A 22141-nucleotide genomic window follows, 5' to 3' on the forward strand; every position below is an offset into this window, starting at 1 on the left:
AAATACCTGAACCTATCCCTGGCTACCTTGAATGGTAGCTCCCCCAAAGCTGGCTCTCCGACCCAACACCGGGAGCACCTCACTTTTCCATGTTCAGATTATATCCTGAGAAAGCCCCAAACCTCTCTAGGAGGCCCATAATCCTCCCCATGCTTTCCAGCGGGTCTGACACATATAGTAGCAGGTCGTCTACATACAGCGACACCCGGTACTTCCTACTCCCCCTCCTAATCTCCTGCCACTCTACTGACCCCCCACTGAGGGTCATTCCCAAGGGCTCTATCGCTAGCGCGAACAGTAGTGGTGACAGCGGGCACCTCTGCCTTGTTCCCCTGTGCAACCCAAACCTTTGTGAATTCATCTCATTGGTCTGTATGCTCGCCACTGGGGCCACGTTAATGGCTCATTCTTGATTATACTGGACAGGGTCAGTTTGATTTGTGCAACCCATCTGGGTCACTAATATCCTCTAGGGAAGGAAATCTGCCATCCCTACCGAGTCTGGCCTACGTGTGACTCTAGACGCACACCAATGCAGTTGACTCTTAAATGCTCTCTGAAATAGCCTAACAAGCCACTCAGTTCAAGGGCAATTAGGGATGGCCAATAAACCCTGACCCAACTAGTGAGCGCACATTCCATTAATGAATTTTTTAAAAACTTCTATTACGATTTGGGGAGTTATTGGGTAGCTGAAAGGTCATGGTGTAGCCTTTACTGAGACTTGTGCAAAGAATTGAGTATTGCCATTAGAATTCCAATTATTGGCCTGATTACTGTTGTAGCTAAAATACAAAGTGTTAAATAATTATTGGACATTGCTGGGTTTTCAGGTTTGTTGACTTGAGATTCAAACTGAAGCCTAAAGAATGCAATTCCAATTCTACTGGACATATGCTGGGTCAACAAGGCACTGGATATCTGGCTTGCTGGCTCAACAAGGCACTGGATATCTGGCTTGTTGGGTCAACAAGGCATTGGATATCTGGCTTGCTGGCTCAACAAGGCATTGGATATCTGGCTTGCTGGGTTAACAAGGCACTGGATATCTGGCTTGTTGGGTCAACAAGGCACTGGATATCTGGCTTGCTGGGTCAACAAGGCACTGGATATCTGGCTTGCTGGGTCAACAAGGCACTGGATATCTGGCTTGTTGGGTCAACAAGGCATTGGATATCTGGCTTGCTGGCTCAACAAGGCACTGGATATCTGGCTTGCTGGCTCAACAAGGCACTGGATATCTGGCTTGCTGGGTCAACAAGGCACTGGATATCTGGCTTGTTGGGTCAACAAGGCACTGGATATCTGGCTTGCTGGCTCAACAAGGCATTGGATATATGGCTTGCTGGCTCAACATGGCACTGGATATCTGGCTTGTTGGGTCAACAAGGCACTGGATATCTGGCTTGCTGGGTCAACAAGGCACTGGATATCTGGCTTGTTGGGTCAACAAGGCACTGGATATCTGACTTGCTGGCTCAACAAGGCACTGGATATCTGGCTTGTTGGGTCAACAAGGCACTGGATATCTGGCTTGCTGGCTCAACAACGCACTGGATATCTGGCTTGTTGGGTCAACAAGGCACTGGATATCTGGCTTGCTGGGTCAACAAGGTACTGGATATCTGGCTTGTTGGGTCAACAAGGCACTGGATATCTGGCTTGCTGGCTCAACAAGGCATTGGATATCTGGCTTGTTGGGTCAACAAGGCACTGGATATCTGACTTGCTGGCTCAACAAGGCACTGGATATTTGGCTTGTTGGGTCAACAAGGCACTGGATATCTGGCTTGCTGGCTCAACAACGCACTGGATATCTGGCTTGCTGGGTCAACAAGGCACTGGATATCTGGCTTGTTGGGTCAACAAGGCACTGGATATCTGGCTTGCTGGCTCAACAAGGCACTGGATATTTGGCTTAAAAGTCAAATCATAAATGTGAGTAATAAAGGAAAGATCAGCTGTGTGAATGGAGTACTCAAATAATTCAAAGCCCACTGTAATACTAGGTTTGATATTTTCCAATATAATATAATATAGCATAAAATATTTGAGCATTAAACAGAGAGTTCCACAGAAACTAGATTTGAAAAAATATTACTCACCCCAAATGGTTCCCCAATAGACACTAAGATTCTGTAAAATCAAATAATTCTTCTTCAGTTTGTGTAAAAATGCAGATTATATATAGAGGGCATCAAATTATAGGCAGTGTATAAATAGAATATATAAAAGTAGCAGTAGTATATAGAAAGCATAAATATAGATAATATACAGAGGGTATATAACTATTGATAGTATGCAAAGTGTGTTAAATTATAAATATGCAGAAAGCATACCATTGTAGGCATTATATGCTGGGTATAAAAATACTGAACTAAAGCATGTAAATATATATATTGTGTAATATGTAAAATATATAAATGGTACATTAAAAATAGTAAATGTAGAGCATGCAAAAACTTCTAGATATCAAAGAGGGGTAGATAAAATAAAGTATAAGAATACAGAAATTATATAGAGTGCATGGAAAAATGGAACACTTTGTATTGGACAATTTTTAAAAATCGTTCAATTAACATATAAATTATGAGGAACAGGACAGCACGGTGGTGCATTGCTGCCGAGGACCTGGGTTCGATTCCAGTCCCAGGTCACTGTCTGTGTGGAATTTGCGCTTTCTCCCCGTGCCTGCGTTGGTCTCACTCCCACAACCCAAAGATAAGCACGGTAGGTGGATTGGCCGTGCTAAATTGCCCCTTAATTGGAAAAAAAAATTGGGTGCTCTAAATTTATTTAAAAAAAGGTATCAGGAACAATTTCGCTTTTTTTTAAACAAAGTAATGTAGCCCATTTCAGTCAATGGCATATTGTTTTTACCAATAAAATCCCATTCCTGTACCGGCCTCCCCGAACAGGCGCCGGAATGTGGCGACTAGGGGCTTTTCACAGTAACTTCATTGAAGCCTACTTGTGACAATAAGTGATTATTATTATTATAAAACGAGGAATGAATATCTATTATTCTAATGTCAGCTGTCATAATATCCACTCATGTATATAATGAGATACAGACAGGCAGTGATTGACACATAGGATGACCAGTAAGCATACAACACAGTACAGCCAATCACCAGACTGGACACTACCACTATAAAGCCAGAGGGTACTAGGTTTCCCGCTCTTTCGGGACCCAGCTACGGAGACAGTCAGAGTCCACGAGCTAGTAAGTGCAAATACCATGCGGTAGCTAGTAAGTCTGGTCAGGCTACTACAAGGTCACCAGTCAGATCAGTATAGTGTTGACCCACAGCTGAATATGTATAGCAGTTCTATAGTTGAATAAAACAGTGTTGGATCTTCTCCAGTGTTAGACGTCTCTTTCTAATTTCCCTGCATCGAGTGCAGTCCACATCGAACCAACCTGCCTAACACATCATCAGCCACTTTTTTTAAAAATCCAGCACAAAAAGACAACAAGAAGAATACAAATGAAGTGCCAATCTGGAGGTTTCCAATCCATCAATTTGTCCAAACATTAATCCTGTACTGTTCACAAATGTTCGCAGTTGATTGTCCCAGGTACTTCATTTGCAAGGTAATCATCTTAAACACTAAGCAACACATCTTTAGGTGTATTCTATGTCAATGAAAGAGTGGTGGACAAACCACATTTGTTTATTTTAAAACCTGCAATGTAATATGAACATAATTTGAATAAATCACTGATTTATTTGCATGTTTAATTACTGTGATAAAATTATATAAAAAGAGAGCAGCACGGTAGCACAGTGGTTAGCACATTGCTTCACAGCTCCAGGGTCCCAGGTTCGATTCCCAGCTTGGGTCACTGTCTGTGTGGAGTTTGCACTTTCTCCCCGTGTCTGCGTGGGTTTCCTCCCACAGTCCAAACATGCGCAGGTTAGGCGGATTGGCCATGCTAAGTTGCCCTTAGTGTCAAAAAAAGGTTTAGGTGGGGTTACTGGGTTACAGGGATAGGGTGGAGGTGTGGGCTAGGGTGGGGTGCTCTTTCCAAGGGTGGGTGCAGATTCGATGGGCCGAATGGCCTTCTTCTGCACTGTAAATTCTATGACTCTGAAAGGCGAGACACTGTCAGTGAAAGCAATGAACTTATAATAACAATATTCTTTAGGCTACATTTGTATCGATATTGAAACACAGACAGTACAAACTTTGACTCCTGTCCTATGATTTGCAAGTTTGAAATATGCTCACCGTGTTCTTGGGGTCAGTTTTGTGGGGGACAGCAGTCCGTCAGTTTTATATGGACTTTTCAGTGGAGACACGTAAATATTGTTCCCACCTGGCACGCGCAATGGAGAGCTTGGAAATCCAAATGAACTTCGAGGAACCTGAGGAATTGGTGATAGCGTTGGAGGCTGTTTGAAAAAAAATAATTTTATTTGAAAAGATTTTTATTATAACAAAGTAACAACAATACAGCAAATCCCAATACAAACTATACCCACCCAAACTCCAGTCCACCTCCTCCTTCCTCTGCCATCCATAAAGAAAGCAAAACTATAACAAAAAGACAAACCCCTCTCTCGTTCTACAGCTGATGGTAACCAGTTCCCTGAAAAAGGAGATAAAAGGTTGCCACCTCGAGAAGAACCCTTCCACCGACCCCCTCATGGTATACTTGATCTTCTTAAGATACATAAATTCCATCATGTCACCCAGCCAGGCCCGAGACGGCATCGGGGACCTCCACTCAAGCACAACTCCCCTCTGGGCTATTAACGATGAGAAGGCTCGGACATCTGCCTCGTCCCTGTCTGCAGCACTGGTGTGTAAATTGGCCACCATGGAGAACGGCTCCAGCTGAATACCCCAAATCCCTGACACAGTGCAAAAAAGGAGACCCAGAATCTTACAAGCTTGGGGCAAGGCCAAAATATGTGCGTATGATCCGCCGACCCACTAGAGCACCGTTCGCACCTATTCTCCACCTCCGAGAAGAACCCACTTATATGCGTCCTGGTCAAGTGCACCCTGTGCACCACCGTGAACAGGATTCAAGCTTAACCTCACACTTGAGGAGGTGAAGTTGATGCTGTGAAGAGCCTCACTCCACACCCTCACCCTCAAAAACCAAACCCAGTTCATCCTTCCCTTTCCCCTTTACTTCTTCCAACGAAGCCTGCTCCATTAACACCATCTGCCCATAAATATCCAAAATCTTACCCTCCCCTAACTCAGCCAAGGACAGGACCCTGTCCAAGAGTGCAGGCGAGGTTGCCAGGGGAAGTTTGAAAGAGATATTAACATTTTTCACAAACAATTCTAGAATTCTAAAGCACAGAACGAGGCCATTTGGCCCATCGTATCTTTGACAGAGATATTCAATAGGTCCACTCACTGTTCTTCCTTCATGACATGATGTGACTATTAAGAAAAAATGCCAGAATACTTAATCATCTATTTAATATTGAGCAATATATTTCAGAAGGATTGAGGTAGGCATTAATATTTCAAAGGGGACAATACTGAGGTATAAAAGCAAACATAATTGTCACCTTATCAGTTCTGCAGTGGTAGAATGTAAAACCCAGTTGCATTTTATTAAACAGTAAGTGTATAAAGATATGTTGCAGTATACTTAGTTGGTACATAAAATGGAAATCAGTACATTTTTAAATATTGGGGAAGAACAGTGGATCTTTGTTAATACAGACTGCAAGTATCAGAAATGGTATTTAAAAATGTCAAAAGCGATTAGCTACTCAGCTGATGCATGCAGGGACATGTAATCTGTCCTTGCTGCTCTGTGTAAAACTATATAGTATAGTTACTTACGCGAGTTGAAGCATACTGCAAAATGTTGGTTTTCAGCCTCTGCATGAACACCAGGTTGTAGAAGCCTATAATGGAATCATACTGCCCTTCTTTGATCAGCACATGTTTGAAGGTCTCAAGGAGAAATAAAATTAATGGCTTAATTAAAACATTTATTTATAGAAATAGCTGCACTAAAAGTGCCATGGCCCTAAGATTTCAGTACAATTTCTAAAGAGTTAACATGCTCAGAGATGACCAGCCTTGAAACAATTTTAGCTTTGACAAAGAGTCATCGGATGAGAAACGTTAGCTCTTTTCTCTCCCTACAGATGCTGCCAGACTTGCTGAGATTTTCCAGCATTTTCCCTTTCGTTTCAGATTTCAGCATCTGCAGTAATTTGCTTTTATTTTGAAAGAATTTTTTATGGACTGTTCAGTGGAGATCACATAAATGTTGTTTGGCTGCGAATCAAAGACACCAGATAAGGACACAACAAATTAGTTGTTAACTGTCTTATTCTTTAATCTATGGCTGGAGAAACTCATTTCAACATTTAGCATAAAACTTAATCAGCTGAACTACAAAATATGGTGCTGGGAGATGGGGGATGAGGGAGGAGGAGGGGCGAGGCATCAGGGAGGAGGAGGGGCAAGGGAGGGTGTGAGGGAAGAAGGGGTGAGGAAGGAGGAAGAGGGCGAGGAGGAAGGCAGCAAGGAGGAGGAAAGGGGAAAGTGATGAGGGCATGTAGGGAGGGGGTAAGGAGGGAGGGGTTGAGAGAGGAAGAGATGGGAGATGGAAGAGGAGGCGTGAGGGAGAAAGAGGGGGAAGGGATGAGGGAGGAGGAATGGTAACGTGGGGAGGGCAAGGTACGGGAGCAAGGAAGGGGGTGAGGGAGGAGGAGGTAAGGGAGGAGGAAGGTGGCAAGGAGCAGGAAGGGGGTGAGGTAGGAGGGGGTGATGGAGAGGGGAGGCAAGGAGGGAGGGGACAAGGAGGGAGGGGGTGAGGGAGGTAGAGGTAGGTGATGGAGTGGGGTGAGGGAGGAAGAGGGGGTGAGAGAGGAAGAGTGGGCGAGGGAGAAAGAGGGGGCGAGGGAGGAAGGGGGGCGGCAACGGAGGAAGAGGCGGCGAGGAAGGGTGGTGAGGGAGGGGGAGGGGTTAAGGGAAGGGGACAGGTGGTCTGGGATAGGAGGGAGCAGGGAGGATGAGGGAGTAGGGGTTTGAGCGTGTAGGGGGTTCGAGGGAGCAGGGGGGGTCGAGGGAGCGGGGGGGTCGAGGGAGCAGGGGGGTCGAGGGAGCAGGGGGATCAAGGGAGCAGGGGGATCAAGGGAGCAGGGGGGTCAAGGGAGCAGGGGTTTCGAAAGAGCAGGGGGGTTTCGAAAGAGCAGGGGGGGTCGAAAGAGCAGGGGGGTCAAGGGAGTAGGGGGGTCAAGGGAGCAGGGGGGTCGAAAGAGCAGGGGGGTCAAGGGAGCGGGGGGGTCGAGGGAGCAGGAGCGTCAAGGGAGCAGGAGGGTCGAGTGAGTGGGGGGGGTTGAGGGAGCGGGGGGTCAAGGGAGCAGGGGGTCAAGGGGGCAGGGGATCAAGGACGGAGAGGGTCGAGAAAGGAAGGGGCTGAGAGAAGGGGCTTGAGGGAGGAGGTCATGAGAGATGGGGATCAGGGAAATGGAGTACAGATGGGGTGGTGTAAGAGGAGGGCCGAGGGAATGGGGTGGATGGAGGACTCGAGAGAGGAGGGACAATGGAGGGGCCGAGGGAGGTGGGTAGAGAGAAGGCTGAGGGAGGAGGGATGAGGCATGGTAGGAGGGAGGGGTTGAGGGAAGAGTAGAGGAGGTGGTTGAGGGAGATAAGGGATTGAGGAAGGAGATTGAGGGAAGGGGCAGTTGAGGGAACGGTCGGTCAAGGGAGGGGCTGTCAACGGGGGTGGTCGAGGGGGGAAGGATTGAGGGAGGAGGGAGAGATTGAGGTAGGAGGGAGTCAAAGGATGAGGGGGGCATTAGAGGGAGGGGGTCGGGAGGGTCGTCAAAGAAGGGGGTCGCGGGATGGAGGGTCAAAGAAGGAGGTTGAGGGAGGAAGGGTCGAGGGAGGGTGAGTCGAGAAAGGGTTAGTCGAGGGAGGGTGAGTCGAGGGAGGATGTCAAAGTAGGAAAGGTCGAGGGAGGAGGGATCGAAGAAGGAGGGACCAAAGGGGTTTTGAGGGAGAGCTCGAGGGAAATGGGGTCGAGGGAACAAGGGCGGATGGTGAGGAAGATGGGGGGAAGAGAGGGATCAAATCAGCAAGTGGTACAAGCAGACATGGGCTTTTCTTGTCTTAAGTATAAAATATTTTCAGAGTGGAGGGTGCAGCATAAGCACCAACAAAACAAACTAAAGCTTTTCTGAGTTACCTCTTGACTTGTATTTGGCAAGTCCTTGTAGGCAGTGACAATAGTCTTGAACCTAAGGTCTATGTTCTTCACTTTGCAAATGGCATACATGGAACACATCATTATCTGTTAAAACACAGTTAAGCTAGTTAATAGAAGAGATTCGCAAAACATTTTTACAACTCATATTTCTCATCAAAATATTGGGAAAATGCTAGAATCCATTATCAAAGAGGTAGCAGCAGGACATTTAGAAAATCATAATACAATCAGAGTCAACATGGGTTTTATGAAAAGAAAATCATGTTTCACAAATTTATTGGAGTTCTTTTAGGATGTAATAGTGAATAAAGTATAATCAGTGGATGTAGAGCATTAGGATTTCATAAAGTATCTGATAAAGTGAAAGGTAAAGGTTCATGGTGTTGGCAGTAATATATTAGCATAGGCAGATGATTAACTAACTAACAGGAAACAGAAGAGAACCGGAATAAATCTGTTACTTTTTTTATAACAACAACCTTTATTAGTGTCACATGTAGGCTTATATTAACACTGCAATGAAGTTACTATATCGTGAAAATCCCCTAGTCGTGGGAGGAAACCGGAGCACCCGAGGAAACCCACGCAGACACAGGGAGAATGTGTAGACTCTGCACAGACACTGACCCAATCTGAGAATTGAACCCGGGTCCCTGGTGCTGGGAAGCAACAGTGCTAACCACTGTGATACAGTGCCACCCATTCAACCCTTCAGGTTGGCAATCTGTATCTAGTGAGGTGCCACAGGATCATTCCTGGAGCCTCAACTATTGACAATCTACAGTAATGACTTGGATGAAGCGGCCAAATGTATTGCAGTCAAATTTGCTGACAATAGAAAGATAGCTAGGAAAGCAAGTTATAAGGAGAACCTTCAAGGGGAAATAGCAAGGCTAAGTTTGGCAGATGGAGTATGATATGGAAAAATCTGTGGTTGTCCACTTTGGTTGGAAGAATATCAAGGTAGAATATGATTTAAATGGAGAGGGAGTGAAGAATGTTGCTGCATACTATTAGCATGCTTGGTACAGCAAGTAATTAGGAAGGCAAATGGAATGTTGGCCTTTATTGCAAGGGAGATGGAGTATGAAAGGAGGAGAGTGTTGCTGCAACTGTACAGGACATTGATGTACAGTTTTTTTTTACTTAAGAAAGGCGAACAGCCGAACAGGTGCCGGAATATGGCGATTAGGGGCTTTTCACAGTAACTTCATTTGAAGCCTACTCGTAACAATAAGCGATTTTCGTTTTTCATTTTTTTCATTTCACTTTCATTGGAAGTAACTCAGAGAAGGTTCACTAGGCTGATATCTGGGATGAAGAGGTTGTCTTCAGGGCAAAGCTTGAGCAGGTTGGGCCGATACTCATTGGAGTTTAAAGAAGGAGAGGTGATCTTAGTGAAACACATAAGATGCTAAGAGGACTGAACTAGGGGCACAGTTTAAAGATAAAACTTCTCCATTTAAGCCAGTGATGAGGAAGCATTTCTTCTCTCAGTGAAGGCTCGTTCATTGAATACATTCTGAGTCAGACAGAAATTTAATAGACAAGAAGTCAAGAGTTTGTGAGAAACAGGAAAGAAAGCACCGTTAAGGTCACAATAGGATCAAACATGATCTTACGGAATGGTGAACAGGCTTGATGGGTCAAATTTCCTATTTCTCATGATCAGGCATGAAGTCCTGGGTGAAACTACAAGCTCTAACCAAACACTGCCTGACAGACAGACACATGGACTTGCAAATCACATATTGCCAATAGTTTCAAGTAATTTAAGTTAAATTTTTAATAATCTTTACTGTCACAAGTAGGCTTACATTAACACTGCAATTAAGTTACTGTGAAAAGCCCCTAGTCGCCACATTCGGGCGCCTGTTCGAGTACACAGAGGGAGAATTCAGAATGTCCAAATTACCTAACAGCACGGGCGCGATTCTCCGCTCCCACGCCGGGTGGGAGAATTGTGGGAGGGCCGCTCTGGCACCCCCCACGATTCTTCCCCCCCCCCCCCCAAAATGATGGCGACCCATGATTCTCCGACCCGGATGGGCTGAGCGGCCTGCCGTTCCCGACTGGTTCACGCCGACGGCAACCACACCTGGTCGCTGCCGGCGTGAACATGGCGCCAGCAGCTGTTTTGTGGCTTGTGGGGGGCGGGGAGGGGAGTGAGCACTACGACCGTACTCGGGAGGGGACTGGCCCGCGATCGGTGCCCACCGATTGTCGGGCCGGCGTCTCAAAGGGACGCACTCTTTCCCCTCCGCCGCCCCGCAGGATCAAGCCGCCACGTCTTGCGGGGCAGCGGAGGGGAAGACAGCAACCGCGCATGCGCGTGTTTGAGCCGTCATCCGTCGTGACGTCAGCCGCGCATGCACGGGTTGGAGCCGGCCAACTCGCGCATGCGCGGCTGACGTCATTAGGCGGACTGGCCGCGTCATTCTCGGCGCGCCGGGCCTTGACGCCAGCGACAAGGCCCCGCAGCCGAGATTTACGGCACGGCCCTCCTAGCCCCCCGGGGGGGGGGGGGGGGGGGGGGGGCAAGGAGAGGCCTCCGACGCCGTTGTGAACCTCTCCGGGTTTCATGACGGCGTCGGGCCTTGCGGAGAATTCCGCCCCACGTCTTTCGGGACTTGTGGAAGGAAACCGGGGCACCCAGAGGAAAGACACGGGGAGAACGCGCAGACTCCGCACAGACAGTGACCCAAGCTGGGAATCGAACCTGGGACCCTGGTGCTGCGAAGCAACAGTGCTAATCACTGTGTGACCATGCAGAGACATAGCATGTGAAACAAAATAAACCAATGGTAAATACTAAATATTTAAAGATATAAACATTTAGGAGGTGGGTTTTGGTCAGATGGGAAGTAAAAAATTTCTGACCCAAACCTACCCACCTTAAACATGCCCGCATCCAGTTTTAATAGAGGGAGGACAGTGCTTGAACAAACAACCTACTCATTTAGATATTTTAATAAGGCTGTGTGATTCAGATTTTCTTTCTGTTTCAGCTGTAACGCGCCACCCAAATTAGTTTGTCATGCCTTGGAAATCCGATCAGCTAAAGCGAGGCAAGGACTGCTGGATAAACCAAGCAAGAGTTTTTTCAGTACTGATCAAGTGCCACGAGGAGCAAGAGTTTGGGCCTGGAGGCAGCACAGTGGTGCAGTAGTTAGCACTGTTGCCTCATGGCACTGAAGTCCCGGGTTCAATACCGGCCCTGGGTCACTGTCCGTGTGGAGTTTGCACATTCTCCCCGTGACTGCGTGGGTCTCACCCCCACAACACACAAATGTGCAAGGTAGATGGCCACGTTAAATTGCCCCTTAAATAGAAAAGTAATTGGGTACTTTAAAAAGAGTTTGGGCCTGGGGGCGGTCTGGCTGGCTTGGGCTTAGAGGGTTGCTGGGGAAAGTCTTGTGGGAGTGGGGTGGGGGCAGTGCTGTGCGGAGAGAGAGCCCGTGAAGGTGTGGGTGAAGGGGGTGGGGGAAACTAGTGTCCCGTGGTAGGTGGAGGCCCTTGGGAGAGTGGCACGAGTATCATTGGGGTCAGGAGTGTGGCGTGGAGCAGATTTAAATTGCAATTTTCGGATGGTTCCCATTGCAAAACAATTGCCTAATCCCCATACCCCCAATCTCTCGCACCCACCCCTATTTCTCTCACAAATGCCAGGCCTGAATGGCCAAATGGCCTCCTCGTGCTTCTATTTTCAATGTTTTCTGTGTTTCTCTGCCTTCCCCCATGACGACCCCCACAATCCCAGATCTTTCAGCATACTCTCATTCTCTCTATCAATGTGCCTTTTGATCTTTCTGGATCCCCCCCCCCAACATTGATATCCCACCATCTTTCCTGGTGCTCCCTGTCTCCCATCTTGTTGGCCCCAAAGACACCAATCTCTTCATCCCTCCCAAGACCTATCATTCCTTCCTCCAGATTACCCATCGCTTTGGCCTGCCATCAGTTTGCCTCCGCAATCCCCAATTTCTCCAATCCACCCATCGAAGCTCCATCCTGGAACAAGTTATCTCACCGGCCTCAACCTCAAAGATGCAGCCATCAACCCATGATCATTCCAGTCCCAATTGATTTTCCCACCCTGATCTTTCAAACCTCCTCCCCTCCCTCCCCAACCAGGCTTCCTCCTCCTAACCCTCCCACCCTCAACAACCTGACAACCCTCAACACTGACAGATTGCAACCTGGTGATGTGGTGTATATGGATTTCAGTAAAGCGTTTGATAAGGTTCCCCACGGTCGGCTATTGCAGAAAATACGAAGACTGGGGATTGAGGGTGATTTAGAGATGTGGATCAGAAATTGGCTAGTTGAAAGAAGACAGAGAGTGGTAGTTGATGGGAAATGTTCAGAATGGAGTTCAGTTACGAGTGGCGTACCACAAGGATCTGTTCTGGGGCCGTTGCTGTTTGTCATTTTTATAAATGACCTAGAGGAGGGCGCAGAAGGATGGGTGAGTAAATTTGCAGACGACACTAAAGTCGGTGGAGTTGTAGACAGTGCGGAAGGATGTTGCAGGTTACAGAGGGACATAGATAAGCTGCAGAGCTGGGCTGAGAGGTGGCAAATGGAGTTTAATGTAGAGAAGTGTGAGGTGATTCACTTTGGAAAGAATAACAGAAATGTGGAATATTTGGCTAATGGTAAAATTCTTGGCAGTGTGGATGAGCAGAGGGATCTCGGTGTCCATGTACATAGATCCCTGAAAGTTGCCACCCAGGTTGATAGGGTTGTGAAGAAGGCCTATGGTGTGTTGGCCTTTATTGGTAGAGGGATTGAGTTCCGGAGCCATGAGGTCATGTTGCAGTTGTACAAAACTCTAGTACGGCCGCATTTGGAGTATTGCGTACAGTTCTGGTCGCCTCATTATAGGAAGGACGTGGAAGCTTTGGAACGGGTGCAGAGGAGATTTACCAGGATGTTGCCTGGTATGGAGGGAAAATCTTATGAGGAAAGGCTGATGGACTTGAGGTTGTTTCGTTAGAGAGAAGAAGGTTAAGAGGTGACTTAATAGAGGCATACAAAATGATCAGAGGGTTAGATAGGGTGGACAGCGAGAGCCTTCTCCCGCGGATGGAGGTGGCTAGCACGAGGGGACATAGCCTTAAATTGAGGGGTAATAGATATAGGACAGAGGTCAGAGGTGGGTTTTTTACGCAAAGAGTGGTGAGGCCGTGGAATGCCCTACCTGCAACAGTAGTGAACTCGCCAACATTGAGGGCATTTAAAAATTTATTGGATAAGCATATGGATGATAAGGGCATAGTGTAGGTTAGATGGCCTTTAGATTTTTTTTCCATGTCGGTGCAACATCGAGGGCCGAAGGGCCTGTACTGCGCTGTATCGTTCTATGTTCTATGTTCTATGGTGCAGAAGGCTTTTTTGCCCAATAGGCAATCTGTCTCTCAATTTTGCTGGCTGTAGCCAGGAATCAAATTTAAAACATGTTTATTTAATGGTAGGTCTCAGAAGAAAGAAACAATCAGGGTTCTCAATCCTGATCCTCTTCTCATGCTCTACGGGTTACATTTAGTTTCGATGCCACAGTTGATTGACCTGCTAACCCTCAGCATCAAGGCTCATTAAATTTCTGAGAGGAATCTCTTCAAAGTTTTCCCCCCTGTGGAGAAGCATGTTCCTCTGCTCACTGTTTCTCAATAACAAACCAAGCTACAATTTGGAGAAGTAAAGGGCATCATTGGTACAAATGTCTAACCTCCACTTTATGAGATATGGAATCAGTGTTCCAAGCACCAAACAGCCACAATGGAAATCAGATCCATCTTTTATAAATGAATGAAATAACAACAGTACCTGGTCTAAATGTCTGTCCCTCATAAGTTCATACTCATTTCCTAAGGTGTGCTGAAAGAGTGTCCATACTATAGCTTCAAGCTGAGGATGGTCAGATGGCAGACGAAGATGATTGCAGAGGGTGTTCAGTCGAAGATATGCCAATCGATATACTGCACAAACAATTCATGGGAGGAAATAAAATTATTTTAGTTTGCGCTCAATATACCTGCTTTCATTAAATATAACTTTTTATTACTACAGAATAGTATAGAAACCACCAACAACAACTTTATATAAGTTTGTGGAGTAATTCTGGATTTAAAATTACTGACTCGTGAATAAATTAATTTTACACTTAAAACTGGAGGAAGTTTTTTGTGTACCTATTAGTATTATATTCATCAGTCTTTCAATATATTCCAATTCATGTGGATCAGCCAAGTTTTTTTTCTTTATAAATTTAGACTACCCATTATCAGTAAAAAAAATAACTTTGCTTCCAGACAAAAAGAGGAAATTCCTGTTGATGCAGTCACCTTAAACAGCTTTATCCCTTTTCTATCATGCCAATTATAGAAATTTCAGCCCAACATAGTGTGAGGTTATACACAAAGGGCCATTACTTTTTTTAAACTCAGAGCACCCAATTCTTTTTTTTCCAATTATGGTGGAATTTAGTGTGGCCAATTCACCTGGCCTGCACATCTTTTTGGGTTGTGGGGGTGAGCCCCATGCAGACACGGGAAGAATGTGCAAACTCGGACAGTGACCCAGGATAGGTGGAATAATCCAGTACCCACAACAAATAGGCTTCTAAAATGGCATGTATGCCACAGTATGTTTTTCTGGAGATTCCCTTTTGTTTCCCTCTTGATTCTCCTCACCCAGACACCAACAAACTAACGACAGGATGTTTTTCACCAGAGTTGGGACATTTGTATACATACATATTGGACTTGCCAATGATCATTAAAATAATTCTCGTCCTATTTTTAATGTTGGCCTCCACAATTTCAAACCTTTTAAGCTACCAGAGCTGGACAAAGACTCTAAGGGCCTCTCGTGCCCCTAGTAGAAAATAAATCTCAAATCCACCTAACTTCCGTCTATTTCTTTCTTTATTCTTTCTACTTACCTCCCACTCACCATTTCCTGCCTCCTGCTTGCCACCCCTCGCCTGACATTCTAGCTACCCCTCTCCTGAGCCCTTGCTCACAGCGATGGATGAGGTAGCAAAAATAGTTGTGTGTGGCACAGCATGTTGGAAACATCAAAGGGATCGAGAGATGGAATCAAGGGGTCGGGAGGAAAGCAATGAGCAGGAGTGAGCGAGGGGATTGGGAGAGGTGAGCAGTGTGAGGGAGGGAATGACGGAATTAGGAGAGGAAAGTTGCAAGAGGGAGGGAGTCGGGAGAGGGAGGTGGTAGATCATAAGAGGCAGTGAGCACAGCAGTTGGAAGTGATTAGAAAGAATGTACGCACAGTTACAATGTGGTCCTTGGTGCATGTGCAGTAATCACTTTGAAACAAAAACATGCTATCTGTACTGCGATAATAAAAGCAAATTAATGCGGATGTTAGAATCTGAAACAAAAACATAAAGTACTGGACAATCTCAGCAGTCTGTATTATTCTGCTGCCATCTTAAGCGTGGCAAAGCAGTCACTGGGTTGGGCAACATTATGACTAATTCCTATTTCTCCCAGAACCATTAGCAAAGCCCAAGAAGAATATTTGTGCACTACGTACGTTTTTTGTAGAAGAGAGAGAGTGAGGTAGACTTCTGAGGTTTTTGCTGAGACTGGGACTGCAGCTGAGATTGGCCAGCAGATGGTGTCTCAATCTTTGCTTGCTGCATGGGAACGGCGTGTGCTGCACTGAACCCCTTTTTCTGTGGGGATTGGTCCGGTTGAAGATAACTATGAACAAACAGAAGATGCCAAAGGTGACTGAGCTGTTCCAATAAATGGGAAAGAAAATTCATGTAAACAACGTACATATGTAAAACAACTACTTGTTTCTACAGCTTCAAGCACTTAATACCAGTTGTCAATGAAGCCAGGTAGCACATTGTCTGTACATGTACTTACAGGTCTGCAGCAGTGTGGTTGTGCTGAAGTGGTTGTCTGAGGGTACTAGTGGGTTCAGGCTGATCTGGCTGATCTTCCTGTTCTCTTTGCTGCCTGAGTATGTCGAACAAAGGTGAGTCCTGAAAGTAACAAGCACAGAGTACACATTAAAACATCAAGGTAAACCTCTCATTTTTGCATGAGTACCATTCAAATAATTCTATAATATAGGATGGGAGGAATATTAAAACGGTTGGGGAATGTGCAAAAGAATGGATTGGACTAGTTGAGTCAGAGAAACGACAGCATAGAAGAGCTGAAGTCATAAGAGTCATTCAGCACAGAAAAGGCCCTTCGGCCCACTGCACCAGCACGGTCAAAAACAATCACCTAACCATTCTTTTAAAAATGTATATTTTTATTAAACATTTTTAAATAAATACACAACTGTAAAACAAAATCACTAACCAAACAGAGCAGCATCAACAGCACCCCACCCCACCCCAACTAGCTATTTAAAGAACACAATAAAAGCCGCCGGGCGGAATTCTCTGCTTTTCACGCGGCGTGGGAGAATCGTGGGAGGGCCTCCTGACATTTTTTACGCCCCCCTGGCGCCCCCAGCGAACCCCCCCCAGGCTTGGAAAAATCGCCGCTCGCCGTTTTTCACGGCGAACGGCGATTCTCCGAGCCCGATGGGCTGAGCGGCCGGCCCTTCACGCCCGTTTCACCATGTGAAACGGGCGCCAGATGCCTGTTTGGGGCATCTAGGGGCCCGATTGGCACGGGAGCACCACAACTGTGCTCGGGAGGGGACAGCCCTGCGATCGGTGCCCACTGATCGTCGGGCCAGCGTGCAAAACGGACACACTCTTTCCCCTCCGCTGCCCGGCAAGATCAAGCCGCCACGTCTTGTCGGGCGGCTGAGGAGAAAGACGGCCACCGCGCATACGCGGGTCGCGCCGTCTGCGCGATGAAGTCATCCGCGCATGCGCGGGTTGGAACCGGCAACCCGCGCATGCACGGATGACCTCACAAATGTGCCGTTTTGCGCGTCATTTCCGGCTCGACGAGGTCGCGGCCGGGAAAGGCGGAGGCCTGCTCCTAACCCCCCGGGTGGGGGTGAATTAGGTGCGGGGAGTGGGCCCCGAGGCTGTCGTGAACCTCAGCCGAGTTCACGACGGCCTCCACGATTTTGGCCACTAGCGGAGAATTCCGCCCGCCATCTTTTGCAGAATCCCTCAATTGCAACCCTTAACATGTACTTAATGTGGGGAGGCAATGATGCAGTGGTATTGTCACTGGACCAGTAAACCAGAGACCCAGAGTAATGCTCTGGGACCCAAGTTCCCAGTGTTCAAATCCCACCGAGGCAGATGGTGAAATTTGAATTCAATAAAAATCTGGAATTTAAAGTCTAATGATGAACATGAAACCATTGACTATTGTCGTAAAAAATCATCTGGCTCATTAATGCAGTGTTTTTCAAACTTTTGTTCTGGGGTCCCATTTTTACCAGCCGCTCGACCTTCATGACCCATGCTGGCCGACCTTCGGAACCCACACCGGCCGACCTTCGCGACACACGCCGGTCATCCTTCAGGACCCACGCCGGCTGACATTCGTAACCTACGTCGACCGACATTTGCGACCCACCATTTTCTCTTGCCTTTAATGCGAGAGGTGAGCCTCACAATCTCATTTCAATCAGTTCACAGGAGGAGTGGGCTTTGCGCATATCGGGATTCAGCCAGTTCCTTTGTGCTGTCTTTGTGAGGATGGAAAATCTAACCTTGCACATATAGGTCGTTGTAAAGGACAAAAGCAGCACCATGTTTGTTTAATCAGCTCCGGATACTCCTCGGAGCCGCTACTCCAGAATGCTGACAGCTTCATTGACTTGTGCCATGTTTTTACTGTGCTGTCAAAGCTGAGGCGCAGAAGTTCTGTCAGCTTCATTTGGAGTCAGACTAGCCGGTCCATTTACAGTTTCCTTACTAATGCTGTTTTCTTCGATGTGGCGTAGCAGTATGGGGAACATGTAGTAATTTGGCTTTGCACTTGCAATTGCCAAACTTTCAATAACTTTTGAAAACCTGCATTTTTTCACGGTACCAAAAGCAAATATTATCCTTCCCTTGCAATTTGAGGTTCAGTTCATTTTGAATTGAAAAGATGTCTGCAAGGTAAGTCAGAGCATCCAAGTTTCATCAGGAACCGAATCAGCCAGAGAGGACAATTTCTCGAGGAGGTAAGTGTGGATTTTGTACCTCAGTTCGTAAACACTGAGGAGCTCCCCTGTTGACTGATTATTACAGTAACTCTTCAAGCGGATGAAGTCCACCGTCATAGGGATTAACTGGTCACTGTTTTGATTCAATGCTTTAATGTAGTCTAAAAGGTCAGCAAAAACTTATAGCCACTCTTCAGGACACAGAAGACGATGATGTGATGATCCCCCATGGCTTTCATTATATCCCTTGCCAAACGTTCAGTTCTGTCCATGAATAAACCATGAGGAATATATACTCTCTCCAGATCAATACAATAATGTTGAGGGATGCAAAACAAATCAAAGTCATAGCCTTGTTCATCATCAGTGATCACCATGCAGTCAGCCACCGCCATGCCGCGATCGCACTTTGTCCCCAGGTTCAGGTCCCAACACTCCCAGGCTGCATGTACACTGATGAGCAGGCACGCATGCACAGTGTGGTCGCAATTTTTAAGCTGGTCGCGGCCGCCATTTTCAAAGCTGCTGGCTGCAGGCATTGTTAAAAGCCGGCTGCCGCAGCTGTTGCGATCGGGAACACCACGATGGCTGACTCCGTGACCCTCCCGACACCCGCCCACGACCCACCCACGGGTCAAAACCCCCACTTTGAAAATGCCTGCATTAATGTCCTTTAAGAAAGGAAATCTGCCGTCCTTACTAGGTTTGGCCTACATGTGACCCCAGAGCAATGTGGTTGACTCTTAACTGCCCCCTTAAGGGCAATTAGGGATGGACAATAAATGCAGGCACAGCCTGCGACGCCCATGTCCCATGAACAAATTTTTAAAATCTTCACCTTCGCATAATTAACTATGTGCAGAAAATAGCCCTAGGAACTAAATTAAAAAACAGGTCCTCAATGGTTATAATCTCTCGATTGCTAACAAAGCCACGTGTGAATTGGTATAAGGATCAGAAAATTAGGGAAGTAAACAAGTGGCTAAACCAATGATGCAGGAAGGGGGAATTTCATTTTGTGGGGCATTGGCATCAGTATTGGAAGAGGAGGGATCTGTACCGTTGGGTACCGTTGAGTCTCTATCTGAACCGATCTGAACCAGTGTTCTAGCGAAAAGGATAAACAGGGTGGTCTCAAAGACTTCAAACTAGCAAGTGGGGGGAGGGGTCACACTCTGGGAGCTAAAATGGTTTATGGGAAGCAAAGCAGCAGCAAAGCACATGGGAAGGTGGATTCAACTACACTCAAAGTTATGAAAAAAGATAAAGGGAAGAACTCAGGAGATTTTATTAATGGAGGTGTTAAGATTCAAAAAGAAGTTATTAAACTAGCATAATACTAATCTTTATTGTCACAAGTAGGCTTACATTAACACAAGTTAATGTGAAAAAATGCAATTTAACTGAATGCTCGTAGCATTCGAAACAAGATAAATGAGTTGACAGCACAAATCATCACAAATGACTGTAATTTAGTGGCCATTACATGGTTGCAGGATGGTCACGACTGAATTACTGCTGCCTGCTGCGCTGAGGACTTGGGTTTGATCCCGGTCCCAGGTTACTGTCTGTGTGGAGTTTACGAGTTTGCACATTCTCCATGGCCACATAGGTCATGCTAAATTGCCCCTTAATAGGAAAAAAAATAATTGGGTACTCAAAATTTATTTTAAAAAAGTAAACGACTGGGTGTTAAATATCTAGGGGTATCGGTTTATTTGGAAGGACAAACAGGAAGGTAAGGGAGGTGGTGGAGCACTGATATTTAAGGATGACATCAGAGTGGTAGTGAGAGAGGATATAGGTTCTATGGAGAAACGGTTGAATCCGTTTGGGTGGAAATTAGAAATAATGAGAAAAGGTCGCTGATGGGCGTAGTCTATAAACCACCAAATGATAACATCACAGATAGTTCGGCAATAAATAAAGAAATAACTGATGCATGTAAAAATGGTACGGCAACTATCATGGAGGGTTTTAATCTACATGTCGATTGGTCCATCCAGTTCGGTCAGGGCAGTCTTGAGGAGGAGTTCAAAGGATGTATCCGCGATAGTTTCCTCGAACAGAGTGTAATGGAACCTACGAAGGACCAAGCTATCCTAAATCTGGTCCTGTGTAATGAGACAGGAATAATTAATGATCTCATAGTTAGGGATCCTCTTAGAAGGAGCAATCATAGTATGGTTGAATTTGAAATACAGGTGGAGCGTGAGAAGGTAAAATCCAATACCAGTGTCTTGTGCTTAAACAAATGAGACTACAATGGGATGAGGGAGGAGTTGGCTAGGGTAGATTGGGAGCAAAAACTTTGTGGTGGGATAATTGAGGACCAGTGGAGGACTTTTAAAGTGCTCAGAAATATATACCAGTGAAAAGGAAGCACTGTAGGAAAAAGGATAATCAGCCATGGATATCTAAGGAAATAAAGGAGGGTATCAAATTGAAAAAGGCACAAATCTTTAAAGGTCATTATAAAGCCATGAGAAAAGCTATAAAGAAAAGTCTCTATGACTGTCGCCTCATGTAACAAGTATGCAGTTTTGGATACTGATAAGGGGTAAGGTGCATCAGGAGACAACAGCAGCAGTGGCCAGAGCAAAGGCACCACAGTTAGCCTTGCTGCACAGACGGGGGGTACAAAGCGTAGCAAAGCAATACTGGTTTGGGATTCAATAGTCAGGGGCACAGAAAGGCGCTTCTGTGGCCTCGAAAGGGACTCCAGGATAGTAGTTTGCCTCCCTGGTGCCAGGGTCCTGGAGTCACTGACCGAGTACAAAGCATCCTAAAACGGGAGGGAAATCAGACAGAGGTCACTGTCCACATTGGCACAAATCACATAGTTAGAAAGAGGAGCGAGGTCCAGAAATGGCAATTTTGGGAGTTAGTTAGAAGATTAAAAAGCAGGACCTCTAGGTGTAATAAGTCCACGGATGCAGAGGTCCCTTCACCAGAATTCCTTTTATTTACAAAACCAACCGCTGAACAACCAGGTGCATTCAGCTTGCCGTCTACACTGGGAGTGCAGAGGACCTGACACTCCCTGTTATATACACTGATTGAGCCAGTAATCAAGGAACTCATATTCTTTTTTTAAAATATATTTTTATTCTCCTCCTTTTTCACATTTTCTCCCAAATTTACACCCACCAACAATAAACAATAATCAGCAAAAATATGTCAATCCCCATAACAATAACAACGATCCCATCCTCCCACCAAACCCCAAACATTAGCATGCATGTTTACATAAACAAATGACAAAAAGGAATCAGGGATCACCCATAGTCACCCTTTGTACACACAGCCCCCCTCCCCCCAACCCTCCCACCCATCCCCCCCAACTAATGTTTGATGTTATCCAGTTCTTGAAAGTGCACAATGAATAATGCCCATGAATTGGAGAACCCCTCCGTCCTTCCCCTCAGTCCAAAATTAACCTTCTCAAGAGTCAAGAATTCCAACAGGTCCCCCCGCCACACCAGGGCACAGCCTCTCCATCCCAACAGGATCTGCCTTCGGGCGATCAACGAGGCGAAGGCTACGATGTCTGCTTCTGCCCCCGTTTCCAACCCTGGCTGATCCGACACCCTGAATATGGCTTCCCGGGTCCAGTTTCACGTGCACCACCTTGGAAATTACCCTAAAAAACTTCCTTCCAGTAATCCTCTCATCCTCTCGCTTTGGACAGGACCAAAACATATGAACGTGATTAGCACCCCCCCCCCAACGCTCACACACATCTACTCCTTCAAAGAATCGGCTCATCCTCGCCCTCATGAGGTGCTCTGTATACCACCTTCAGCTGTATCAGCCCCAACCTCG

The 22141-nt window shown here is 46.2% G+C and overlaps 1 protein-coding gene across 1 annotated transcript in view; it reads right to left on the reverse strand.

The window, feature by feature from the left end:
* rb1 (retinoblastoma 1) overlaps positions 1-22141 on the reverse strand; it is a 477115-nt gene that overhangs the window by 36279 nt on the left and 418695 nt on the right. The window contains exons 18-24 of the mRNA XM_038802634.1: positions 16105-16223; positions 15764-15933; positions 14033-14184; positions 8183-8287; positions 5821-5934; positions 4237-4400; positions 2106-2136 (exon numbers count right to left, since the gene is read on the reverse strand). Coding sequence (XP_038658562.1) covers positions 2106-2136; positions 4237-4400; positions 5821-5934; positions 8183-8287; positions 14033-14184; positions 15764-15933; positions 16105-16223 — 855 coding nt within the window. The remainder of the gene's footprint in view (positions 1-2105; positions 2137-4236; positions 4401-5820; positions 5935-8182; positions 8288-14032; positions 14185-15763; positions 15934-16104; positions 16224-22141) is intronic.

This window comes from Scyliorhinus canicula, chromosome 7 (genome assembly GCF_902713615.1).
Source record: "Scyliorhinus canicula chromosome 7, sScyCan1.1, whole genome shotgun sequence".
NCBI lineage: Eukaryota > Metazoa > Chordata > Chondrichthyes > Carcharhiniformes > Scyliorhinidae > Scyliorhinus > Scyliorhinus canicula.